At 41.6% G+C, this 27,820-nt stretch overlaps 1 protein-coding gene across 1 annotated transcript in view; it reads left to right on the forward strand.

Annotated features, from left to right (window-relative positions):
* The window catches only part of rxfp2a (relaxin family peptide receptor 2a), a 51,119-nt gene extending 27,686 nt beyond the window's left edge, over positions 1-23,433 (forward strand). The window contains exons 8-20 of the mRNA XM_080509544.1: positions 987-1,058; positions 10,603-10,677; positions 11,343-11,414; positions 14,080-14,151; positions 14,516-14,590; positions 16,910-16,981; positions 17,207-17,278; positions 17,373-17,602; positions 18,276-18,421; positions 20,344-20,439; positions 21,789-21,957; positions 22,765-22,983; positions 23,154-23,433. Of these exons, the coding sequence (XP_080365670.1) occupies positions 987-1,058; positions 10,603-10,677; positions 11,343-11,414; positions 14,080-14,151; positions 14,516-14,590; positions 16,910-16,981; positions 17,207-17,278; positions 17,373-17,602; positions 18,276-18,421; positions 20,344-20,439; positions 21,789-21,957; positions 22,765-22,983; positions 23,154-23,419 (1,636 nt within the window). The 3' untranslated portion in view covers positions 23,420-23,433. The remainder of the gene's footprint in view (positions 1-986; positions 1,059-10,602; positions 10,678-11,342; positions 11,415-14,079; positions 14,152-14,515; positions 14,591-16,909; positions 16,982-17,206; positions 17,279-17,372; positions 17,603-18,275; positions 18,422-20,343; positions 20,440-21,788; positions 21,958-22,764; positions 22,984-23,153) is intronic.
* The last annotated feature ends 4,387 nt before the right edge of the window (positions 23,434-27,820 follow it).

A 27,820-nucleotide genomic window follows, 5' to 3' on the forward strand; every position in this document is an offset into this window, starting at 1 on the left:
AACAAGGCCGCATTCAGCTTCATACTTTCACTTTTTACAGTTGCTGTACATCTGCGTGACAGATGTGATCTGTTTTCGTCTGGTTTCTATTTTTACCCACAAAGATCTGTTTTACTTGTACATTGGTTTCTCTAAAGGAGCATCTGGACATTCAATTTGTGGGGAACTCAAATCCCCCGTGATGCTGAAAATCAAGAGGATTAACACTAGTGGGGGGGGGGGGGGGGGGGGACTGGAATATTTGCATTTACAGTTGCCCATAACGACTCTTAAATTATGTTCAGATGTGTGCAGTGAGTCTAAATTTCCACATGCAGTAACATCAGCACCCAGTGTACCAAGAAACACAACTGAATTTTTAATCTTCTAAGAGTTAAAGAGTAATATTGTGGTTGCAGCTGTAGGTCTTCTGCACTCAGCTTGATGTTTTTCGGTGACACACACGATTGGCTTTCTGGACTCCCTTTGCAATGACTACAAGATGCAAACCAGCTGTAAAGTAGTACCACTGATGTTATTATGTTTTGGAGAAAGTTGTACTTTTTCTTTTCTTTTTTTTCCTCCTTCAAACCATTGTACCATTGGACACCCAAGCGAAAGGAAAAGTCAATATGAGAACCCACAAAAAAAAATTTCTGGGTTGTTGGTTTTTTTTTTTTTCTCTCATTGGAATAATAGTGATTTGGAATTGATCAGCACAGAAACACACTATTGTAGTGGTTGGCACTCTTTCCCTGATGGTGTCCTGAGTATGAATCTGAGTTGTACGTTGGGGTTTCCTCCTGCAGTCTAAACATGCATATGAGACTGCTTGGCCTTCGCTCATGATCAAATGTGATCGGCTCCAACCAATGTACAGATTAAAGCAGGATGTAATTTGTAATACCAAAATGCAAGATTTGGAGCAAGTTTACACTCCCCCAAATGTTTAGCACTCCATAAATGTAGTAAAAATGTTTGTTTGTTTTGTGTCTCTGTTATGCCAGGATGTTGGACCATAATCCACTCAGCAGTTTGTCCCAGAACACCTTTATTGGGCTCCATTCTCTCATGTACCTGTAAGTTGTTCATATTTTTACTATGACTTTACAAAGGGTTGCTTTGATGGGTTCTCCATCGTTGTGAAATAAAAAGCCCAGCATCTATTTTTGACGTTTCCACAACTCCTAAAGTTAAATACTATCCATCTATTTCCTGATCTTAAATATCTCTATTGAGGTGAGATGCTAAACATCACAATTGAATATTGAAATATCCCTAAAATGATCCTTGAAAAGGTAGCTGGAGCAGGTAATCCTCAGCTCTCTACAAAACATGCCTGTTCAGGAGGCAGACCAAGATGTTCTGGAGATCCTGACACTTCGTATAAATCAAGAGGAAGTCAGAGCGAGATTTCAGACATGCCTCGGAACATTTTTTTGAAAGCTTAAAATGGGTCAGTTGGATAGAACACGACAAACGGGACTGGTGGCATGTAAGACATGGACATAAATAAACAGGCAGAGGGCAAAACATTGGACACTTGTGGAAACAATGCGGGTGGGAGGAGACATCAGGGCAGACAGTGAAGGCACCTGGAACCGGCCAAGAGCCTAAGCAACCCAAATAAAAACAGAAAACAACTACAACTGAGTTGGCCTTAAAAGACCTGACCTAGAACTTCTTTTATGCTCAGCCATGTGTCTGGGTTAGAATAATTGGCAAACATTGAGGGAGTCATTGAAGTTTTATGCTGGCCATAAAACTGAAAATCCTCTTGTTTTACTATAGGCTTAAACAAAACCAATCCATTAACTACTTAAACCTCTGACAGATTTAGAAGACTGAAAATAAATGAAACAAAAATTACACAAATAAATAGTAATACATTTCATATCAGTGGGCTGATTGTTACGTAACACCCGGTTTCCCCTTTTTCCATTTAATGTCACCGTCATTTCTCCTCTCCTTTCCAACTGCCCTGTTCAGGCTCGGGTCCTCTGCCACTATTTTCCTGTGCGCAATAATGAGATTTTAGACTTTGTGCCACACTTTTCCAACATCCCATTAAACTGTTATCTGCTTCACACGTGTCCGCCCACAAACCATCAACACTCGACTTCGTTTCTGTGTCCACAACATAGACGACAGTAAATATTTATGTCCAAAACAACCGTATAAATGTGATCTCATCTTCCACCTCTTTAAAAGAGTGTTTGTAGGTCAGAGTTGGAGCTGTTGTTTTGACGTGGCTCCACTTCTCAATTTTTGTTTTCCATCTGGACTTTTCGATGTCTGATTTCTTGTGCAATCCTCCCTGACATCTATCTGAACTGTTCCCACCAGTAATGTCAGATATTGTTCGTGATCTGGAAATGGATCCCGAGTTTTAACGTCCTGTGACCTTATCCTGGGGGGGGAGTCAGAGGACCGTATCTGATTGTTCTCGTGGATCGCCACATCAGCTATAAATCAGACTTAAATTTGATACCAGCCATTTATCAAAGCAAAGGTTTTTAATGCTGGTTTCATACCTTCTGCGCAAACAGTTACCTCTTGTGCAGTTGTGAGCAAGCATTGAATTTAAGACTCCATGTAGGTGTCCACAAACAGAGACTAGACTGCGACTAAACTTTAGACAAATTTACAATTTACAAACAAACCTGATACCATCACCTAATGGAAAATGTCTTAAACTTCATGAGCTATAAAATAAGAATCAAACCTCACAAATAAAGTTGCACTAACTGCATTTGCAACAAAAACAAAACTGTGAACTTTGTGTCATTAATGTTGGCAAATGTTGGACGTTCATGTAAATTGTATCCCAACCCAAACTAGGTGACCAGATGGTGGAGTAACATTTATGAAAATACTGTTAAAGAGCGTTTCCTTTTCAACAGACGGTGTTTGGCTCTGATGCAGCTGTGTATAGCTCTCTCTGGCTCTCTCGTTCACCAGCGTATCGGTGTGCTTGTTTTCAATGCAGCGTTCAAAATGTCAAAATCAAAGTTGGCTTCCTCAAAGCTGTTTGCTGAGCAACAAAAGTTTAGAACATGGTTGTTGAACGCAAGTACCGTCGGCCAAAACCAGCCTGAGAGAGGCTCCAAACCACCAAGCAAATTGTACAAACTTCAAAGAAAACATAGATTTTTGGACTTTGGATTATGATTTTGTTTTGGGACATTTCACTCAGTTTTTTACCAAAATGTATCACTAGAATTGGGTTTATGTTGAGATTGTAGTAATTTCCAATAGTAATTGTTTGGTTTTGGCAAAAATATAGACATTTTCATCCTGTATACTGTGTGTCACAACAAAAACATGTTTAATTTTACGACAAATGAGGTTGAGCTGTACGTGGCCCCTAAACTAAAATGTGTGTGTGTGACGGAGCAGTAACAGGGCAGCGGCACACTGTCACACACGCACGCTCATACACCCAAACATACACGTCACACTCACTTCCTCATTCCCCTCCGTACTGCACATCAGGTCATTCACTTAGCTCATCGCCCTCTCTCTCCAACCGTTAGCATAGCCGGACAGGGGTGCACACCTGACTGCTGTGATTTACCTACACAAACATTCACACATTCATACATACACACGAATCGCTTACCATGACATGACGCCTCACGGCAGTGGAGAGCCAAGACGGGGCGGAGCTAACTCCGAGACTTTGTAGCTCACCCGCACGGAAAGTTTGGTCATGTGACCATGAGGTACTTTGAAATAATTATTTATTTTTCTTTTTGAATATAATTATTTCCCATTTTGCTGGGGAAAATGTTTTGTTTGCTTTGGGAGAAAAAGTGAGGATCCGTTTAAAAAAGAGCTGAACATGTATTTTTCATGAATGTGATTGGCTGAGAGAAGTCATCCCATGTCCGGGGGAGGGGCTTACCCTTTAAAAGCAGGGTGGGAAACTGTACTGGGGGAGTCTGTCCCTGCAGGTGCTTGTGAGAGCACAGGTCACAAGAAACTCGTGAAAACCAGCAGCTAAGAGAGGAGCTGATATCAGGTTTTGTTTGGGTTTTGTTTTTGTACTGTAAATATATATTTTTGTTCTTGCACTGTAAATACTGAGCACCGGCACTGTTTTGAGGGAAATAAATGCAAATCTGGACTTGTCATATGGAGCGTGGTGGTAATTATTATTAGTAGTCCTTGGACTGAAAGAGAGCCCCGCCACAGTTGGTGTCAGAAGTGGGATATGGCAAGTCGAAAGAAAATGGTGCATCAGCCAAAACAGCGTGCAGGACTCCGATCACAGAAACGGGGGCAGCAAGAAGATGCTGGAGCAGTTGGCGACCCGGCATGGGAGACCGTCCCACCTTCATCAGAGGAGGATGAGGGAGAAGGCGGAGCTACGTTCGCCACAGCGTCAGTGAGGCAGCCCGAGCCTGAGCTGTTGACGCTGATGAGAGGCTTCCTGGATGCACAAACCAGAAGAGAGGAAGGACTATTGCAAGAGCTGCGCTACATAAGAGCTGGCCTTCCGGGGACTGACCAACCAGCTTCACGTGTCACGGGGTCAGCAGCCCAAGCGTCACCTGTGACACCGAGTACAGCGACAGCCAGCAGTCCCAGGCGAAACCTGCCCCCACCATCGCCAAGTCATTGGCGACAGTCAGCAGCAGCAGCCTCCTTTGTAACACAAGATGGCAGTAGTAGACCTGAGGAGCAAAGATCTGACCACAGGTACTACAGTGACCCCAAAATACCACCGTATAATACAGGAGAGGACATTGAAAATTATCTCCTGCGTTTTGAACGCATTGCCAAAACCTGGAACTGGCCAGAGAGTGAGTGGGCGTGCCGGCTTGTTCCGCTTCTGTCGGGGAAGGCGTTGGAGGCCTACACAGCGATGGATGAGGAGAGAGCGCACTGCTACAGAGACTTGAAGGCAGCATTGCTGGTAAAGTTCGACATCTCACCAGAGACCTATCGGCAGCAGTTCCGGGCAACGATGGTGCCAGGAGGAGAGAACCCCACGGAGACCTATCATCGCCTGAAGGGACTCTACCGACGCTGGATTCGTCCCGAGCAGCACACCAAGGAGGAAGTTGGTGAGCTCATCATCCTGGAGCAGCTTCTTCGCGTGCTATCGCCGGAGGTGAGGACCTGGGTGAAGGAGCACGAACCGGCAGATGGGCTCGCAGCTGCCAAACTGGCTCTCCAGTACCTCAACGCCAGGAGAGGACCAGCTTTTCGAACCTCTGGTGCAGCTTCCAGACCACCACCACTACCTCAGCACCAGCCAGCCAGGAGGGAGTCGGTGAGCCAGGAGCCGCGAGGTAACTCTTACTCTGCCCCAAACCAACGAGGATCTGGTAAGGACTTTGTTTGCTTTTACTGCCAGCAACCGGGCCATAAAGCATCGGTGTGCCCGTTAAGAAAGGCCAAAATGACTGGTGCCTGTTATGCGCCCAGGCCTGAGTCAGGAGATGATGGTGAGCAGTTACACTGCTACAAAACTATGACTGTAAACGGACAGAAGGTAACTGCACTTTTGGACAGTGGGAGTTACAAGTCTTTGATTAGACAGGATCTGGTCCCTGTGGGTTCTATTAACTATAGCCAACACGAGGAAGTGACATGTGTGCATGGGGATAAGCACCCATATCCTACAGCGGAACTATCAGTGACTATAGATGACCAGTCCTATCTGATGAACTTTGGAGTGGTTGAGAGATTGCCGGTTGCAGCTCTCCTGGGAGTGGACTTGCCTGTTCTTCTGGACTTGCTGGGGGAGAATAAGCAAACTGTCTTTGGGGAAAAGATGAATGTGAACAGTGATGTTGATGTATCATGTCCTGTATTGACTCGTGCCATGACTAAAGTGGGTGCCCAACCCCTCCCAGACCGTAACAGTGGTCTGTGTGAGCAGGACACTCCAGAGTCCACTGATACTGACCCTTCCGTTCATCCGTTCTCAGACTTTGACCATAGTCTGTTTGATGGTGGAACAAAGGGCCCAAGAAAGTCCCGTCGCCAGCGCCGCTTTGAGAAACAGCTGAGGCTGGTAGAGCCAGATACTGTACAGACAGACCCTTTGTGGAAAGTGCCTGAAAATATTTCGGTGCTTCAGAAGGAAGATGGGTCGTTAAAACATTTGTTTGCCAAGGTTGTTGGGGAGGCAAAGGAAAATTGTGTGGGGAAGGAAATGTTTATTGTTGACAATGATGTGTTGTATGCGGTGTGTAATGAACACAAACGTCTGGTAGTGCCTGCTAGCTGTAGAGCACTTATCATGCATCTTGCACACACCATACCCTGGTCTGGACACCTAGGTCGCCACAAGACATACCTACGCGTCAGTTCACGCTTTCATTGGCCTTCCATGTACACAGATATCCAACAATCTTGTGCTACATGCCCCACATGCCAAAAAACATGCCCTGCCCGTAAGTCCGACCGAGCTTTCTTGCAACCTCTGCCTATCATCTCTACCCCATTCCGCAGGGTTGCTATGGACATTGTTGGTCCCCTGGTGAGAAGCACGACAGGACATCAATACATCCTGGTAGTGTGTGATTATGCTACCCGGTTTCCAGAGGCGTTTCCCTTGCGCACAATCACTGCCCCTGCTGTCCTGCGAGCACTGGTACAGCTCTTTTCCAGGGTCGGAATTCCGGACGAGATCCTAACTGACCAAGGTACGAACTTCACCTCGAGGCTCATGCAGCTGTTTCATAAACAGTTGGGAGTCTCTGCCATCCGGACCACACCATACCATCCGCAGACAGATGGACTCGTTGAAAGGTTCAACCAGACTCTAAAACGCATGTTGCAGAAATTTGTGGATGACACGGGCAAGGACTGGGACCGTTGGTTGCCGTTTCTGCTCTTTGCCTACAGGGAGGTACCACAGGCTTCGACAGGATTCTCACCGTTTGAACTTCTGTATGGCTGGGAAGTTCAAGGGCCCTTAGACCTGCTACAGAAAGGTTGGGAGGCACCATTCACGCGGCAGACGGACAAAGGTGTGGTGCAGTTCGTGTTGGAGATGAGGGAGCGACTGGCGAGGTACCGGGAGGAGGCAGCGGTCAACCTACGGGAGGCCCAGAAAACCCAGAAAACCTGGTATGACCAACAGGCCCGGTGTCGTGAGTTCCAGCCAGGACAAAAGGTGCTTCTTCTTCTTCCGTCATCCACCAACAAACTCCTCGCGAAGTGGCAAGGTCCATATGTGATCATTCGCAAGATGGGTCCGGTCACATATGAGGTATCGCACCCGGAGAGGAAGAAATCAAAGCAGACGTACCACGTGAACCTTCTGAAGGAGTGGAAGGAACGTCCTATCCAGGAACCAAAGGTGGTTCTTCTGGCCCAGGAGGTGGACAGCGATGAGGAGCTGGAGACAGGACCACAGACCTTTGGGGATGCGGCAGCGAGGCCTGTGCTGGCCCACCTTCACCCGGAACAGGAAGTGCAGCTTCGTCAAGTCTTCAAAGACGTGCCATCATTGTTCTCGGCCAAGCCTGGTAAGACCACCTTCGTTGAACATGCCATACGCCTGAAAGATACCCAACCCATCCGCCAGCGCCCGTACCGGGTTCCACAGCAGCTGGTCGGGAGGCTGAAGCAGGAGGTGGAGGAGATGCTTCACCTCGGGGTAATTGAGCCTTCGAACTCTGAGTGGTGCAGCCCAGTGGTCATCGTGTTCAAAAAGGATGGGTCACTTCGGATCTGCATGGACTTCAGAAAACTCAATGCAGTCTCAGAGTTTGACGCCTACCCTATGCCAAGGATTGAGGAGTTGTTGGAGAAGATCGGTGCAGCCAAATTCATCACCACACTTGACCTATGTAAGGGGTACTGGCAGGTGCCATTGGCAAAGGGAAGCAGACAATACACAGCGTTCCAGACCCCAGCAGGATTGTTTCAATTCACCATGATGCCTTTTGGCCTGCATGGAGCCCCAGCCACATTCCAGAGGCTGATGGACCGAGTGCTTCAGGGGTGTGACCACTGTAGTGCTGCTTACCTGGACGATGTGGTGATCTTCAGCAGCACATGGGAGGAGCATCTACAACACCTGACCTTGGTACTTGGGAAAATTCAGGAGGCTGGATTGACCCTCAATCCGGCAAAGTGTGAGTGGGCACGGCAGGAGGCACGGTACTTGGGCTATCAGCTGGGACGAGGAGAGGTGAGGCCCCAATTGGATAAAGTGGAAGCTATCCGGGACTGCCCTCGACCCCGCACCAAGAAAGAAGTCCGCTCGTTCCTAGGCTTGGCTGGGTGGTATCGGAGATTTGTGGCACACTTTGCGAGTATCGCTACACCACTCACAGCTTTGACCTGTAAGGACCAGAGAAACCCTGTCACCTGGACTGATGACTGTGAGAGAGCCTTCAGGGCCCTTAAAGCCCTTCTCTGTTCATCCCCTGTCCTCATGAGCCCAGACTTTGAAAAGAAGTTTGTGGTGCAGGTGGACGCATCAGAGGTCGGACTGGGAGCGGTGTTGGCCCAAGGAGATCCTGGAGAAGAACGGCCGATCATGTACCTGAGCCGCAAGCTTCAGCCCCGTGAGTCCAGGTATTCTGCTGTGGAGAAAGAGGGCCTGGCTATTAAGTGGGCATTGGAGAGCCTGAGGTACTATTTGCTTGGGCGAGAATTCGACCTGGAGACCGATCACCGAGCCCTCACTTGGATCCACACAATGAAGGACCATAACAGTCGACTCACACGCTGGTATCTGTCCCTGCAGCCGTTCAAATTTGAAATCAGACATCGAGCAGGAAAGGCCAATGTGGTGGCAGACTATTTGTCCAGGTTGCCGCACATCGTCAACCTCCCGGAGGAGGGGGATAATGTGACGGAGCAGTAACAGGGCAGCGGCACACTGTCACACACGCACGCTCATACACCCAAACATACACGTCACACTCACTTCCTCATTCCCCTCCGTACTGCACATCAGGTCATTCACTTAGCTCATCGCCCTCTCTCTCCAACCGTTAGCATAGCCGGACAGGGGTGCACACCTGACTGCTGTGATTTACCTACACAAACATTCACACATTCATACATACACACGAATCGCTTACCATGACATGACGCCTCACGGCAGTGGAGAGCCAAGACGGGGCGGAGCTAACTCCGAGACTTTGTAGCTCACCCGCACGGAAAGTTTGGTCATGTGACCATGAGGTACTTTGAAATAATTATTTATTTTTCTTTTTGAATATAATTATTTCCCATTTTGCTGGGGAAAATGTTTTGTTTGCTTTGGGAGAAAAAGTGAGGATCCGTTTAAAAAAGAGCTGAACATGTATTTTTCATGAATGTGATTGGCTGAGAGAAGTCATCCCATGTCCGGGGGAGGGGCTTACCCTTTAAAAGCAGGGTGGGAAACTGTACTGGGGGAGTCTGTCCCTGCAGGTGCTTGTGAGAGCACAGGTCACAAGAAACTCGTGAAAACCAGCAGCTAAGAGAGGAGCTGATATCAGGTTTTGTTTGGGTTTTGTTTTTGTACTGTAAATATATATTTTTGTTCTTGCACTGTAAATACTGAGCACCGGCACTGTTTTGAGGGAAATAAATGCAAATCTGGACTTGTCATATGGAGCGTGGTGGTAATTATTATTAGTAGTCCTTGGACTGAAAGAGAGCCCCGCCACAGTGTGACACCTCTGGTTTAAAACTACTAATTGACTCATTACGTGTATTCAGCAGATTAAATATCCATTTAAAATATATGCCTTATTTTTAGCCATAGTTTATAAATATTCTAAGGTTATTTTTGAATTATTAGAGGGGATCTTCAGATGCTGTTTCTATTGTGGCAATCATTGTTATCAATCAAAGAAATGTAAACCCTTTGTTCAGGCAGGGACAGCTAAGCAGATATTGAAAAGTCTAAGCACCCTTGACACTGAAATCTATTTTCCAATCCAAACAAATTCTGCTGGGGTAGGAGTTCTAAAATGAGTTGCTGGAACAAAGTGCAAACAGCACATCAATAGCACTTGGAAATTACCCAGACTGTAAACTATAAACCACACTGGGAGCTGTTTAAATATGCCTATTGCTTTTAACATTATTCTGGCCTTCCAATATATGTGAGTGGATGATTTGCAGGAGGCATAATAGACGTATGAAGTTCTTAATGTTTAGTCTCCCAATTCTTTCAATCATTTAACACCAAGTGCCTTTATTTCTTTAGTTTTTACTTAAATTGGGCCTATTTGGCATGAGTCCAGAGCAGAGTTGGCAGCTATCCACTATTTTATGAGGTGCTCATTCGGGAACATTATTATTTTCAGTTATTTTCCAATGAAACAGTTGTTGTGTGAATGCCCAGATGACAAAAACTAAACAAACCAAGATTCAGCAGGAAGTTTTGTTTCAGTGATTGAATTAAATGATCCTGAGAATGATGAGGACTGGGATTCGAGCATGTGAATGAATTCATAAAAAAAACCAAAAAATCTATTCGCCATCGCTGCTCTCCATTCATGACGAAGCTGTCGACGAGCCGCGCTTACAGAAGGGTGTCGTTGAGATCGTAAGTCGCTGATGAGTAAAAAGGACGATGAGATGTAGTATTGATCCTGAATCATCACGGTTGAAAAGTTATGTCACTGTAAAATGCTTTCTTTGTCTCCTCAGGTCCATGGTGCACACGTCACTGCAGCAGCTGCCTCATCCCAGCTTTTGTGAGCACATGCCTTCCTTGGACTGGCTGTGAGTTCTGCTCTGACAGCGTGTGTGTGTGTGTGTGTGTGTGTGTGTGTGTGTGTGTGTGTGTGTGTGTGTGTGTGTGTGTGTGTGTGTGTGTGTGTGTGTGTGTGTGTGTGTGTGTGTGTGTGTGTGTGTGTGTGTGTGTGTGTGTGTGTGTGTGTGTGTGTGTGTGTGTGTGTGTGTGTGTGTGTGTGTGTGTGTGTGTGTGTGTGTGTGTGTGTGTGTCTTTGGGAGACACACTGAGGAGTGTCCTCTGCTTTAGTTTAGTTTTTACATTTGTATTGACCTCATAATAGTGTGTGTCCATGTCCTCCATCCACTTAAACTCGCGTAGCTTGTTTTTAATAAAGATTTAAGAGTAGTTTTGAAATATCGGATCGACTCACTCTTCAGGATGTAAAGTGTCCAAACATGTGAAGACGGATGTGTTCAATATGCATGTTGCTGAATGCATGAATTTTCACCTGGTCATCCAGCCTGTTCCCCACAACTCAAAGATAAGAGCATTTGGTTAATTTCTGATTGGAAATTGTCTTAAGAATGTTGATGAACGATTGGATAGATGAATGGACACAGTGTATGTATGAATGAGGGATGTTTTTGAGTTTCCTTAAGTACATCTTTCATGTTCCCTGTAATGGGTTTATTTTCTTCCACTGTTCTTTCAGGGATCTTGAGGGAAACAAGATTCAAACTCTGAACTACTCAATCCTGGAGACATGCAGTAAACTTGAAGTTCTGTGAGTATCCCACTTTAAAATACAATAAGACTGCAAAACGGTCCAACAAATAAAAACAACTTTCATTACTCAAAAGCAGTGTTTCCTTTCTGTTTTTAGATTTGCCTTAAGATAAGATACAAATTAGGTAGATTTCCTTCGGTGGAAAAGAATAATACACATTTAGGACCTTAGTCACGTTAGACTTCCCGAGTACTTACAGTATGTTCAACACTTTGAAAACACTTTCATCATTGTTTCGTCAATAAGTCTACTTTTTAAACACAAGTACTCCTATTAAGAAATGGTAAATGGTAAATGGTCTAGATTTATATAGCGCCTTCTAACCACACTGAGTGCAGTCCCAAAGCGCTTTACATATCAGTCATTCACCCATTCACGCTCACATTCACACACCAATGGGACAGAGCTGCCATGCAAGGCGCTCGTCGACCACTGGGAGCAATTTAGGGTTCAGTGTCTTGCCCAAGGACACTTCGACACATAGACCAGTGTAGACTGGGATCGAACCTCCGACCTCTCACTCCGAAAGACGACCACTCTACCACCTGAGCCACAGTCGCCCCGTGAAATGACCATGGTGAGTCCATAAACCGTGAATCTTCAAGATTCCAGACACAATCTGGTTTGGATGTTGTCGCGTTTTAAATAAGAGTCGATCCTTTCACCTTTCACCAAGTCTGCTCCATCATGCAGTTTCGATTGTCCAAGACTAACAAATGAAACCTGCACTCCTGAAGACATTACACATTACAGTCAACACAACTGACTTTACATGCTCTTTTTAGCAAAATGACTGGGAATTCACACAAAACAAGCACAAATCCAGCCAGAAGAGAACATGAGTAATCATCATGAGGCCACGTTTGAGTCTGATGTCGGGCCGATAGTGTGGAGAGAGATTACATGGGGTGTTTCTTGGGTTTGTTTTTTTTAAACGTTATCAATGTTCACCGAGTGTAAAGGTGCTCATGACAGAGCTGTGTTTTATCAAAGATCGAGATGGAGAAGACACCACCACTAGTTTTTCTGTCTCATTTGCTCTCCTTTGCACAAACAGAAAGATGATTGTTTATAATACGTTATTTTAGTTTTGAATTTCATCAACATGTTTCATAATGTCTTGATGACATAGGTCAAACAAGGACACAGCAGACTGCCTGTACAGTTCCTCCAAATGAGTTCAGATTAAAAACCTAATACACGAACTAATGGTAGATTACTTTACATTTTAGTTTTTAAAGCAAATCTAAAATTTTATGAAATAATAGAATATATTATTATTGTTCCCGGGAGTGTAGAATTGGGGCTGACTCGCCAAGATATAAAAACTTCTCAGGAACATTAAAAGTTGTCAGGCAAAAAGTGGGAGACTCGGAGACTGAATGTCTGTTAAAACTGTAAATTCTTCAGTACTGGAGCATTAAAACTAAAATGAGACAAGTCAATTAAGCAGTAAAACAACACAACATGCCTGGGATTTGTTGAGTTCCGAAACATTACTTTTAGTCCATGATAAGCACTCAGACGTGCATTCAGGGTTTTAAAATGCAAAATAAAATATTGAAAGAAAGAGACGTAAGCTGAGATGTGCTCATAAATAGGGATACAAACTGTTTGAGGCAGATGGAAACAAAGCTTCTAAAGCGGCAGTTGTGACATCCCTGAGTCGCTCAAATGAAAAACACGATGCATTATAATGAAATTACAGTCATCAGACAGAGGAAAACATGATCGCTCCAGAAAGGATAAACAGAAGGTCTTCTTAGGTGGCACCAAGAGTTCACCTCCTAATGTGTGATGAACACAGGCGTCTTTTTTTTTTTTAGGAGAATGTTTATGACTCTGTATAAGGTCCATTTACAAAGTGGCAATTTTGCTTGAAAAGCAAATGATTGAAGTTATCTGGTGGAATCTCAACTATTTGTCATGTCAAGGGATATTTGATTTTGAGATATTACCTCGACAAACTCTGATTTTAGTCTTTGTCCAGAAGCAAACAGAAGATAGTTTGAGCCAGATATGGTTATGAATTCAGCCACGCTTTCACTTGTTAAATATCCCTGTCTGTTTTTTATGTATCCCAAACAGATATGATTTGTCTCCTTGACTGATTGAGGATGGAACATGACGGTTTAGATATATTTTCTATTGCAAATGTATCCGTTATTTGAAATTCCGAAATTCCGTTATTTCTCATCGTGTGAAGTTTGTGTAGCGTATCAATCATAGTTCACCCTCGCCATGTTTCTGTGTCATGTTGACAAGAGCTTCTTATCAATTTGGCTGACAAACGTATCCGTCAACAGGACACTGGAGGAGCCGTTTTGACAAGAAGGTCACAGTTTAACCTCCAGCTAGGGAGAAAATGAGCAGTGATTATTTCCCTGTTATTTTATGATGTGCGAGTGATTCATCTGTCGTCGACTCCAATGGTGCTGTGCAGCACCAGTGGGCTTTTTACTGTGAATCTGACGAGATACAAAGAAAGACTACTGGACTTTTCTATTCTGCGAAAAACTATTATATTTTTATTCAGACCTGTCAAGTCGGTACTGAATCAGTTTTAAAAGGTTTCTTGTGATCAGGTAATGCAGTAATTGAGATTCTCGTCACATTTTACCACCCTGCATGATTTCTGACTGTAGATCTTTGTTCTCTGCAGATTGCTAATGGACAACCAGATCAAAACAGTACCCGAGAACACCTTTCAGTCTCTGTGGAAGTTGGCTGAACTGTGAGTAGGAGTTTGTTTCGACCATTCTCACTCGGCTCACTTATAGAATCATTTGAAAGCAACTGAGATTCTTCACTGGTTTTCGTGGAGAATCAAATGTCTGTGTGCAAATCTTTAAATCCTCCAGAGATGAAGAAGTAGTGATTTTAAACTTTACAGCCTGAATCAATTTTGATTGATTTTTTTTTTTTAAAGGAGCAGCAGATCTATTATGAGCATTACACTTTGATTATAAAGTCCCCTGAGTCCGCTTCTTTCTGTGTGTGTTCATGTATATGTTTAACAGCTTCTGACTTATCGGTCATCCTCTTTAACATCTTTGTTGTGCTTGTGTGTTTTTTTTTTCACCTCTTATCCTTGTCAGCAATCTGTCGAGCAACAGGATCAAGGAGCTGCCAAAAAACGCCTTGAGTAGCCTCTCGAAATCCCTACTTAAACTGTGAGTAACCGATTCAGCCCCATTTCAGCCATGATGAAAAGTGAGCTGCATGATGTGAGGATACTAATAGGAAAATACGATGAAATTGAGAATATTACGAGTTGGGACACAGTCGGTGATCACCAAATCGCATTGTGCCTCTCAGTGGAGAGGAAGGCATTTTGTTTGTTTGTTTGTGGTTGAATCTGAAGTGGATTAGGCGCCTGAATGTAAGCAAGTGCTGCTGAAAATAATTTGCCAATGGAAACCAGGTAGGTTTAGAAGAAAAGTTTGTAAACTCTGCACAGAATGGAACTTAATGATATCTATAACTTTCAGATACAATGTAATAAAAATATTTGTTAGAGGAGTATGAGCTTGTCACTTAAAAATACAATAAAATCAAAGAATATAAATGGTGAAGATATAGCTGTGAAAGCAATAATACTCTCAGTCAGAGTGCTGCCTCATCTGTGGTGCAATTATGAGGTTAATGATCGCCAAAGTTGTTAGTCCTCTATGAAAATTAGATTTACAGACATTGACGAGCTGTGCCGTTTCATCACAGATTTTGAGTCCTCGCTCCATTTCAAATCAAGCGTGACACATTAGTTTTATTTAAATGTGCAACTGGCTTGACTACAAGTTCTCCATGCAGTCTGTCATTGTGCGTTTGTGTGGTCTGTTCATGTTTCAGGGAAGAGTAAAGAGCAGCTGATGGATTCAGTGTTTATTTAATGTTGTCCTCTTCAGTCTACTGTGTAATTTCACAGGAGTAAGTGATGATATGTCAGGCTCATTAATGGACAGTATAAATTTTGATTTTATTGTGCCTCCATCGAAACGCATCACTCAACACTTCTGGGAAACAAATTGCGGGGATGAAATAATCTGCTATTAGTCTATACTTTCTCTGTTACCATGAATCACGCAGCTTTGTCAAAACTTTGCAGCACATCTGAGGTGGAAAAAAAAACTTAAGCAGAGTCGTGTTCAACTCCTGCAGGGATAAAGAAGCTCCTATTCACAGGGTTGAAAATATTGTCCCCACTCCCACTGCTGCCGTCAGGTTCTTTCCAAGTGTAACAATGGAAGTATTTTTGTCTTAGTGGTAATATTTTAATCAAAACAACAGCTTTGCAGGTTGACAAAAATCCTAACAAATAGTTTTGTGACTATCTTAGAGATAGTACTTGGCTCGTATGTTTGGACATTGCTCCAATAAATGTGATATACTATATGATCTACAGAGTTCTACTACCTCTACTGCTTAACTGCACAGCAAACTTCAAATGTACTTGTTACTTTTATTGCATATTAAAACAGTTGGAGGCCTGAGAAGCGTCTGCCTCACTGTTGTACTTGCTATGATCTGTTATTCTTTCACTTAACTGCTGTTTATTTTGAGGTAGAGTGCCATGAGTCCTAAACTTCCTCCGTCCTTCTGATGGCATCATGAAAGAGGTCGAACTTTAAACAACATCCGCGTGTATCTACTGAACCTGTGATGCTCTACCAGCCCTGAATATGTTCACTCACCATTGAAAAAGAACTGCCACCATGTGGGTGGTTTTTTTTTTGGTTTTTTTAAACATCCAGATAAGGGTGGACTTGGGTGGATTAAATTGATGATCAAGTCATTAGGCTGACCCACACAGTCCTGATAGTCCAGCTAAAATGTCACAGCAGCACCAGGGTATTGCTGCTATGCACCTATAAAAGCTTCACATTGTTTCTCTCTCTCTCGATATATATATATATATATATATCACTGGTGCATCTGTAGTAATCAATAACCCATTATTAAGCCAAAAGTAAACAATAAAGTGGCAATTGTTTTCCCAAGTGATGTATCGTTCTTTAATTGAAGAAATTAGCATTAGACATATTTTTGTAACAAGCAACTCGTAGCTCATAAATGACACATTTTCAGTATCTTGCACAACCATTTTACTGCAGCCAGAAGAAAAAGAGTTATGGAAATCTCGAGAGGGTAATTAACCAGTTTATGTCAAGTGTCCAGCAGATTTATGTGTTGAATATTTCCACATCAGCTGACATCAGCTCCAGATAGTTTTCCCCATTCAAGTAATCCTGACACAACTGGGAGGCTCACAGTGGCCATTCAGTAATGCTTGTAGCATTTGAAGACAGATTGAACAGTCGAGACTCTTATATTTGCAAGTTTGTCTGAGTTTGTCCAGATTCAGCTATCACTCTAAAGTATTATTGTTAAAGTAAAAAAGACAAAGACGTTCAGATTTTCTGGCATTTAAACACGTGTCCCCTTAATCCCAACAGGCCTCACTGATCTCTGCTCACATCTATTTCGTTTTGCAGAAACATCTCCAACAATCCCCTATTCCGTATTCACCCGAGTCACTTCAACCACCTGACTCATCTCCAGTCTCTGTAAGTGTGCACGTACTCTCACAAGTGTAGTCCACACCTGAGAGCATCACTGTTGGCTTACATGCAAGCCTGAATGAATTCTAAGTTGTCGAGTCTTAATCAGCGATCCTGTGATTTTCTGAGGACTTTCGAGAATATCTCTATCATGCAGAAATCTTCACTTTTTGATAAACACCCAGGAACAAACTGCTCACATTCACAGGTGATTCGTGTTTATTTCCATAGGGCGCTTGAGGGCATCGAGATTCCAGACATACAAACGAAGATGTTTCTGCCCATGAAGAACCTCTCCCACATGTATGTACGGCTTCGTGCAAATAATCCTCATACAAGAGTATCTTTAATATATTATCTGCCATGTTTCATCTCTCTGTTCTTCTCATCCAAACAGCTACTTCAAGAAGTTCCAGTACTGTTCTTATGCTCCTCATGTCAGGTCCTGTAAGCCCAACACTGATGGCATCTCGTCTTTCGAGGACCTGCTGGCTAATATTGTGCTGCGTGTGTCTGTGTGGGTCATGGCCTTCATTACCTGCTTTGGGAACCTCTTTGTGATCGGTATGAGGTCTCTCATACGTGCCGAGAACAACCTTCATGCCGCCTGCATCAAAATCCTCTGCTGTGAGTGCACATGCTGCGGTCCACATTGAACTCACTGTTTCAGTGATTCAGTTGGAAAAGGGAAACTTCATGTATCTCAGATCAATTCCACACAAGGAGATGAATTTCAGGAGTTTACTGTTTTTAAATCTTGTGGGTTATTGCTTACAGCTAATGAAAACCCCAAATTCAGTTTCACCGAAGATTATAATACGTATTACATTAGACCAGTTCTTCCTGGTTGCAGCTTTAATCACAATACACTCCACCACTCTTACTCACTGGCTCTTCTCTGTGCCAGTTCTTGATTCCTCTCGGGATTTTGTACAAATGCCCTGGCTTTATTCCCTCACTCAACCTTTCTTGAATTTTTTACAAACCTCACTGTCACTCGAATGTTTGAAAGAATTGGGAGTTTTGTGTTTTGTCTACAGGGAAATGAGAAACAAGTTTTGGAAACGGACTCCTGACCCTTTTTCCTTGTCCACCCATGTACACACAGCAACATCCAAACACAAATGTGCCTCCACGTGTGCATATGTTTCCCTCTGTCAGCTCCAAACTAAAGAGAGCGTTCTGGTTCGTGTATCTCAATAAGACTTGAAATGCCAACAGCTGACAGATGGACTCATTTAACTCATTTGCACAGGTCAAATCTCTGTGTTAATGGACTCGTCTGTTTCTTCTCATCCAGGTGCGGACTGCCTCATGGGGGTGTACTTGTTTTTCGTGGGAGTGTTCGATGTGAAATTTCGGGGTCAATACAATCGCAATGCTCTGCTGTGGATGGAGAGCGTGGAGTGTCGCACCATTGGATTTTTGGCCATGCTCTCCTCTGAGGTATCTGAAAATGTAATCATGCAAGAAGATATTCGCATTGAGACACACAGACATAAAGTCCCAGGTTCTACTTATATTTCCCAGATTGATTCAAACTTTATCTGTCTTAAACTCACAGATTAAATCATTTATTTTCTCAACAGTTCAAGATGGATTGGTAAAGTACTTGTAAATGTCCATGTAAACTTAATTTATCGTCATCATGTTCTGTGCATCAAATAAACCAGTTGTCTTTCATTTGTTACAAGAAACAAATGGTAATTGCATATATATTGGTGCATTCTTAATATGAAAGGAGAGATTTGCTAAAAAATCAAAGCTACAGCTGTGATAGAGCGCAATACTATCAGAGGTGTTATTTATAAACTGAGCATCAGCCAGGTTTTTGGTTGTGAAGTGAATGATATCATCTCCTGCCAAATCCTCTCCTCAGGTCACAGATACATTGTTAAATAATGAAGGTACCTCTGCCGACGTGTGTATATGTGCACTGTCCCACTTTGGGTAATTACAACAACCACCTGCTGCAGGCATTTAATAAACTAAAAAGATGACTTCCTGTAAACATCTGCATGCAACGATCCTTCAAGACATAAATCCTCTGTTGTTGTTTTTTGAGGAAACAAACTGGGTATCCAAAAAACAAGCAGAAATGTTGTAGACCATCTGTATTTGATGTTTGGTACTGTGCAAATTGCAAGTAAACACTAACTTTGACCTCAGGCCTTGTTTAAATTGCATGATATGCAGCAATGTGCCTTACCAACACAACCATGGGAGAAAGCTATATTCAACACCTGCCAGTTATAAAGAATATTTTCCATTTTATATCGCAAATGTAAATATGTAGGATTTTTTCTCATTTTGAGAACATTTTCCCAACACTTTTGCATTGGTAATATCTTTGAGGTCTGGATTCAAAAATGTACAAATGGTGCTTCTTGTTGTTTTTATATCTTCAGATCCCATGTCAGGCTTTATGTCTGCTCCTGTGTTTTTGTTTGTTTGTTTTACTTTAACATTGTTTTAACAGTATGAGTGTAATGTCCCTAACTGTTTGCTTTTTTGACCCATAGTTTAGTTTCACTTTTGATTTTCAATAAACCAATAGCGAAATTTTACTTTTTATTTCTCTCATTTAATACCTTATATAAATTGCATGATAATAAACGACCATGTGTTTGCAAGGGACAAAATACAGGCTTATATGTGAGGACATCTACTAGGGATGCACTTTATGAGTTCAACTAAAATGTGAGTTTATGGTATATACTATAATTTTCACTCTCCAGTTCAGAAAGACTTTATATAATGAAATGTAAAGATTTTCCTGGCTGAGAACCCTTACACCATTATAAATAGATGTTACAGGATACCTGACTCCATCACTGTTTTGTTTTTTTTGTTTGTGATACCACTTGAGTGAAAACATAAATCTCAACAATGAAGGCTTTAAAAGTGTTTTAAAAACATTGACTTGGCTGAGGATTTATAAGAAAGGGCTGCACTGAGTGTAGGGATCAGATTTCAAGGACGCACACTGTCTGTTTAGTTGATATGAATGTACATTTAATAAACTGCAGATGGTTTTTATAGTAGCGCTTCAATACATCTCCCTAATTAATCCCCCTTTGAGACTGCATTGATACAGATCATTATTGTAACAAACAACTATAGAACAGTTTGTTTATGTGACTGTTTATTTGATGCAAGCTTCAAGCCGCTGTAATTGCACCTATTGATCATATTTTTTTTTAAATATATGTAGATAATAACTAAGGCCTGTCAGGAAGGGAAAGAGATTAGATTTTTTGGGGGTTTGCTTGGCAATGTGTTCTTTTAATTAATGTTTATTTTTTTGCTTTTTTTTCTCAGCTCAAAAACAACCTGTTCTTGTAATTACATTGAATCTTCCCCCCCAGGTATCTGTCCTCCTACTGACTTACCTAACTCTGGAGAAGTTTCTGGTCATTGTCTTCCCCTTCAGCAATCTGCGACCAGGCAAACTGCAGACAGGGGTGAGTCACACTTGCTAATGAAGAAATAAAACAACCTTTTACGAGGCCCATATTAAAAAAAAAAAAAAAAAAAAAAAAGACTTTGCTGACAAAATTGAAGAAGCAATAAATGAGATTGATGGATGATCTTGTTGCTATAAAGACACATTTTATTTTGTGAAGTAAATATAATGAAAGACGATGACGTAAAAGGCTGTTAACAATTTGGAATGATGAAAAATGACATGAACGTACGGGTGCATGCAAAGATACACTGGTGGCCTTAAGTGCTCAGGTGCAAAGGCTAAGCAGAGCAACTGCTGAGCTCAGATGTTTCCTAGTTACACGCAGTCTTGTATGCAGTCTCCATTGTCCTCGGCTGATTCTTTACACAGCTCTCCAACCTCATTGATTTTTCTCCCAGTTGCTATTGCTCTCTGACAACTTCCACAACCTTTAAACTTGTTAACTACAATGTCGAGCAGGGCTGCATCCTCATCCCTCTGGTGTGATCACCACGTTCAAAGTTCAGTCTGCACACCAGCTCTTTCAGATTTCAGCCGTCACAACTTGGCATAACAACAGAATCTGATTGTGAGACCTTGAATAATAGAAAACCAAAATTTTCCCCCAAACTATTTCAACAACAAAAAAAAGTGTGTCCTAAATGACAATTTCTGAGTTTTACATTTGATTATTTAACATTATAATGTGAAAATACTCTGCTCACCACTGTAATACCATTAAATTAATCATTCAGTACCACTCCGTTGACACTTGTTGGCATTTTGCTTGAGGAACATTTCGTAATTACTGCAAAACAGATTACACTATAGGGTGAAGTACAACCTGGAGGCCTTTTAAATGTTTGGAAAATGCTTCTCGCATGAGGTCACAGAGGAGTTGCAATGTGGGCTTCATTTGTGGGTGACTAAAATCAATTCCGATTCCACTTGACATGAAACTCACCCTTGAAACCTGGTAATGTGCCTTGTGAACTCTGTACTGCTGTTTTCAGAGATGTGAATTTAGATGCAATGGCCATTTCGTTTTGTGTTCTGGTATATATTTGTTCAACAAAATCTTTGTTCCTTCTTGGATTACTGAAGAGATTGCATCAAGGCCAAATCATTTTCAAGCAATTTTATTTTATGTGTGTTCTGAGAAAGCTTTGCCAGCTTTTTATCAGATAATGGAGATAGAGGTAGATGCTGAACGAATGAAGCTTGTGTTATCGTTTCATGTTAAATTCATGCAAGCTAATTGATATTCATTGAGTCATAGTTTCACTTGATCTTTCCTTTTCTTTTTTTTTAATCAGGTTTGAAGAGTTGTTTCCAATTCCCTAATGGTTTCTGTCTTTTTGAAAGGTGGTGCTAGCTTCTATCTGGCTGCTGGGGTTCATTATTGCAATTGTACCTCTAATGAATGAAGAGGTCTTTGGGAACTACTATGGACGTAATGGAGTTTGCTTTCCACTGCATTCTGACAGGCAAGAAAAACCTACAGCCAAAGGATACACCACAGGGATTTTTCTGGGTAAATTGAAGAGAAAACGATTTTTTATTTCCCCTAAAATCTTGCTTTTTTATATATTCAAAACTTTATATGTACAAAATGAAAAGTAGATAATGGAAGAGTGGCATTTGCCGAGTTTGATGTATTTCATATACAAGTGAGTGCAGATTTATTTTGTATTCTATTGCCCTATTTTCATGAGCTAAAATGTGTACAATCTTTTACTGTTACACAGCACACGTGAACAAACAGGATAGGAAATCACTCAGAATTTTAGATTTACAATGTGTAAAAGATAGCCACCGTCTGTTTTTCATCGGCATGTGTAATGTCTGGGTTTGCATTACTCTGCGCTCTCTTAAGAGAGACAGGAAGCCAGTAATTAATTCATAATTGGCTGTCTGAAATGTTACCAGCATTTACATCACTGATAGTGAGCTGCTTTTAATCAGAATCTATTGGATTATTTAAGAGAAGTGTAAACTATTGTCACTTATTCCACTTTTATGTGGGTTTGCTTCTACTCTAACATGCGATCAAGGTTACACATATAATGCATGATTAAAAAACAAATATTTTGTGGTTTTGGCTTGTGATACATTAAAAAAAAATTACCCAGATGGTAACATTTTGGAAATTGGTTCAGTTGTCCACTCATGTCACGGGCCACTCAAACGCTAATGCTGGCATATCGGTGTCACAGCATTCAGAAATTCATTATGTCAGCATATTATTGTTCAGTGATGAGGTGAATTGATGCCTCTAAAGGATATTGTCTCCTCCATCGCTGCGTTCATGTTGTGTGATTGGCATTGTGTTGTTCTTCAGGTCTTAACCTGGTGGCATTCCTGGTGATCGTCCTCTGCTACTCCAGCATGTTCTACTCCATTTACAAAACTGGCATCAATGCCACAGACCTGAGAAGCAGACTGCACAGAGATGTCGCTGTGGCCAACAGGTTTTTCTTCATAGTGTTCTCTGACGCCCTCTGCTGGATCCCCATATTTCTTGTTAAAATCCTCTCACTGTTGGAGGTGGAGATCCCTGGTAAGTCATTCAAATATACTATCTTGAGATTATTAACTTATTGTTTCCACAATCACATTTAAACTATTGTTTAATATTAAATCATCTCATTAATTTGTGTTGAATATATTGGAATATCACATACAAGATGTTTAAAATGGCAACTGTTTAACCTGTTCTTGCTCCTCCAGGTACGATATCCAGCTGGGTTGTCATCTTCATCCTCCCCATCAACAGTGCGTTGAACCCCATCCTGTACACCCTGACCACCAGCTTCTTCAGGGAGCAGGTGGAAGGTTTACTGTGCCGCTGGCAACGAAGACACACCTTGAAAAAAGACAGCAAAAGCCTCACTTCCTCCACAATCTTCATGGAGACGTCGCGGGCTGCTTGTTACCAGCCGCCAGCCTACCTCCAACAGACATCACTGATCAGTGCAGACCCTCGCTATGCCTGAGAAATTGTTTTGTAACTGGCAAACTATGTACATCGTGTACATAATGAGTCGTGGTCCTCTCCCTTGTTGCTCTTTTCACTCTCATCATGGTGAGTGCATGAACATGTTAAACCGAGACAAGTGGGCGGGAAAGCAACAATCCCTGGACTGGATCATCTTGCTTTTGTAAACATGTAAGACAAGACCTTGACGCACTTCAGTCAAGTGTCTTGCTTCAACAAGTCATAAGCAAGTCGGGTCCAAACCACTAAACCCGATGAAGGGTGCCGGATCCCATATGCCACGTGAGCTACAGTTGCATGCCATGCACTTTATGTTTGTACAGGTGAACTTCCTGAAAAGTAAAAATACGCATTGAGACATGATGATGGGCGACGACACCCTGAAGATGACCACAAAGGGCTTCACAAGAAGACTGAACGGTGACTCTCTCATAAGTCACTCTGAACAGATGATAAACTGAGAACCATGATGGAGGATAAACAGTTTCAGTCCCAAACTGTTTAACCTGAAGCACTTAATTATTTTTTTTTTTTTGTTGAATTGGAATTATAATTATTGGACAAAATATAAATCAATGCTGTCCTTTTATTGAATGTGCACAAAATGGGCACCCATTTGTGTGGAATAGAAAAGAATAGACATTTTCAGTTTATCCTAAATATAAACATTTTCCACAAAACATAGAAAATGTTTTTTGGTGTCATATCTGACCTTTACTTTAGCAACTGGTAACCCCCTTTTCTAATTGGTGAGGAACCACAGACAGCCTGAACTGGATCAGCAACAGTCTGCTACTCTACGTAAACAAGCTGCTGGTAACATTTGAAAAGGATATAATTCAGAAAGAAATTGGCTCGTCTTGTTTTTTGAAAAAAAAAAAATTTTCAATTAGTGAATGCAACACACTTCCATATATTTGTAATATTATTCTCCAGGTTTAATAACACATTCCTGATCAAAATGCAAACATCCTCTTTTAGTCATACACTTAACTTAAACTTAACTTAATACAATTTACAGTATTAAAATATGTTTATTAGATTCTTCCCACAGTCGGACATGCATTATTTTTACAAGACATACAATCTGGTGTGGATGGAAAGTGCCTTTTTGGATGAACTTAATTGTCATCCAACAACAACTAAAAAAAATCCTTAACCTTTACTTTACTCTCTTTCTGTAAACTGTTTTGCTCTTGTCTAGATATTAATTTTTCTTAAAAAGAAACTCGGATGCTGCATGTAAATCATTGTTAAATGACATATTATGAGGAAAAAAAACTTTAATTTGATGAATGGGTGAGGGTGAACTATTTCTCATGTTAAATGTCGGAGTCATGGAAAATGATTTCAGGTTTTGTAGAGTGTGTTGGTCTGGTATATTGAGTGATTTTGGCTTCAGTTCATGACTCATCCTATCCAGTTGTTTGAATTCAGTGAAGGTTGTAGAGTGAAAGGGAAGGAAAAAAGTTTTTAATGATTGAATATTTTGTCCTTCATGGAGTCCCCCAGTCAAATTAGGAGTTTCATTTCTGTTCAACTGTATAAATGTACATATGTCTGTTATTGTTAAAACCTTGGTACAGAAGAGCACTCTCTGTGTACAACATGTACTGTATATCAATGTGTTTAAGTCAAGTTGGTGACATTTGTGTTTATTAGTTGTTCACATTGACTGTAAATAAAGAGGTCACCCTCTAAAGATGGCTTTTTAACCCTTAGATGCACACGTGGGGTCAAAAATGACCCCACAGGTTGTTATTCTTCGACATCTTTAAAATGAAAAGTTGTAATATATTCATATTCCAGCTATTCCTCATAAAACATGTTTGTGACAAGAAATTGCAGTTTTTGTATCACTACCCCACTCTTCCACAAGTGGGGTAAAAAATGACCCCAAGCAGTTCCTATGGAATCTTCTATGAAACTTTAATTCTTAGCAATTCTGACTGTCCCACTTACACATCTGATGTCATCTCACACATCTGATGCAACTTTGACTGTCAATACCGTCCCACTTAAACATCTGATGTCAGCAGTCTCACCACCCTGGAGGTCATTTTTATCCAGCAACGTACATGTATGTATTATCTCCATTTATGAACTTATTTTTCATTGACAGATTATGATGTGTGATCAAATTAGTGATCAAATGTGTGATCAGATTAGTCTACTTTGTTAGCTAACAGTATTGTATTTAGGTTAGGGTTAGTCAACTGAAACAACTGAATCTAATGAGTCCCGGCTACAATAAAATAAATAAATCAAAAGTTTATTATGAGAATTGATGGAATCACCTCATGCTGTAATAAACAAGTCAATCATGAATTATTTCTTGGTTGTTTCTCTAAATAAGTCACTCATGTTGAACTCCAGACGTGTAATCCTCTCTGTAACCCAAGAAACTCCAGTATTTGACACTTCTACCTATGTCAGCAGTGAAGGAGTTCATTAAACAAAAACCAAAATGTGCTGTGAAGTTTGGACTCAATCCCAATTTCCTGGACCATTGAAATATCCATTTAAATAGTTTGGTTAAAACACATTTCTCTCATGTATCCCGGGGCGTATAGGTTCCCACCAGACTGATTTTGAAATATCCAAGAAGAAAGAGAGAGGTGAGGAATTTTGAAAAATACAAATTTTGGATTTATCATAGTAAGGAGTAAAACTAAATGTTTAAAACTACCCAAGAAAGATAAATCATTTTAAGTCCCTCTCACAGTAGGAATTGAGTACTTGTGGTTAAAGTAATTTGTGTGATTTTGCTGGGAAAGCTCATTCCACACACACAAATATTGTTTGAGTCCAGTATAGTATAGTATAGTATAGTATAGCATGTTTATGTATAAGAGTGATATACGAGTGAGCAGTTGAATTCTACTGAACATGTTTGATTATAAGAATCATGAAGATGGAGCAGAGGTATAGAAATACTACTATGGCTGTTATGGGTTGGATAAAATAAAACAATGTGAATTAATTAACCCTTGGATGCACAACCTACCAATACCTGCACTGTAGGTATTGGTAGGTTGTGCATCCAAAGTTAAGTGAAATAATAAAGACCCGGACAAAGATTTAGTCCCTCCCTTTGGTTTTGATCGATGATGAAACAGCACTGTGCACAGCTCGACTTGGCGAATACCAGAAATAAAATATGCAGTGTCATCAGTTCTCTTCTAAAGATAGTTCAACCCAGTAGACTCAGAGAAGTGAAATGCTTCTGCTTTTATCTTTCTTACATCCACTTCTATGAAATATTAATGCAAACTTTGATATTCCGATTGTCTTGCATGAATGGTACCACTGTATAGAACAGTGACATTTTAATGTTTTATCATTTTGTTGACGTAAATCTGTTTGCTATTATTAAAGTCTGGATTTTCTGCATGCTAACAAAAATACATGCCATGTTTTACTTGTACAGTGCCATTAGTAGTGATTGTCTTACTTTGTTCTTGTAAATTAAAAAAAAAGAAATAATGTTTCAAAGTTCCTCCCATTGTCCAAAAACATGTAAAGTGGACACTCGAGATTGCTGATAAGTGCTTATGTTTTCTGACAATCGCAATTTGTTTCCTGTGAAACATGCTTTAATTCTTGTGCATGCTCAGTTTTTGTTCCTTTGTAAGTACAGTCTATCTAAAGCCAACATGTTGACTTACTGCTCTATACATCTGACCCACTAACAGGTGTACCTGTACTTCAGGGTTGAGGCTTAAACGTGTAACTATTTTGCTAAAAATGTTTGTTAGGACTGTCTCGCTTCACCCGGACAACGTTTTGCAGTAAAGCTGCTGTACATAATGGTTCACTCTCTCACCTGGATGGTTGTCGAAGTGACTGACAGGCTGCAATACGTTCGCCTGCAGGACTGTGTCAGGATGACACACACACACGCACACGCACACGCACACGCACACGCACACGCACGCACACACACACACACACACACACACACACACACACACACACACACACACACACACATAGCTTTTATACTTATCAATGATCAGGTTAGGTTTGATCATTATCCACGTGTCCAATTCCATACACCTAACACGAGCTTTAGCAAGGTTACCTATATATTTGTTTGTCGTGCACGTGACTGTTGAAGAAAAAAGGGGGTTTGTTAGAGTTTGGTCGCACCTGCGGTGCTCAGCATCCTTCACCAGCAGGTGTCCTGCCCTTGGACCAAGGTGCGCCCATAGCGACAGGTTGACGGACAGACCTTTTGGCCAATAGGAGACGAGCCTTGCCTCAGTCTCCAGCTTCACGACACCTGATTGGTTGCTAGGGGCGGGGCCCTGTCATCCCGAGCAGTATTGCTGTCAGCCGGGGCGGCACGACTCCTGGAGGAGAGAGACGAGGCGGCGGATTGATAAAAACAAGCCCA

The sequence above is a fragment of the Blennius ocellaris genome (assembly GCF_963422515.1).
Source record: "Blennius ocellaris genome assembly, chromosome: 14".
NCBI classification, from domain to species: Eukaryota; Metazoa; Chordata; class Actinopteri; order Blenniiformes; family Blenniidae; genus Blennius; species Blennius ocellaris.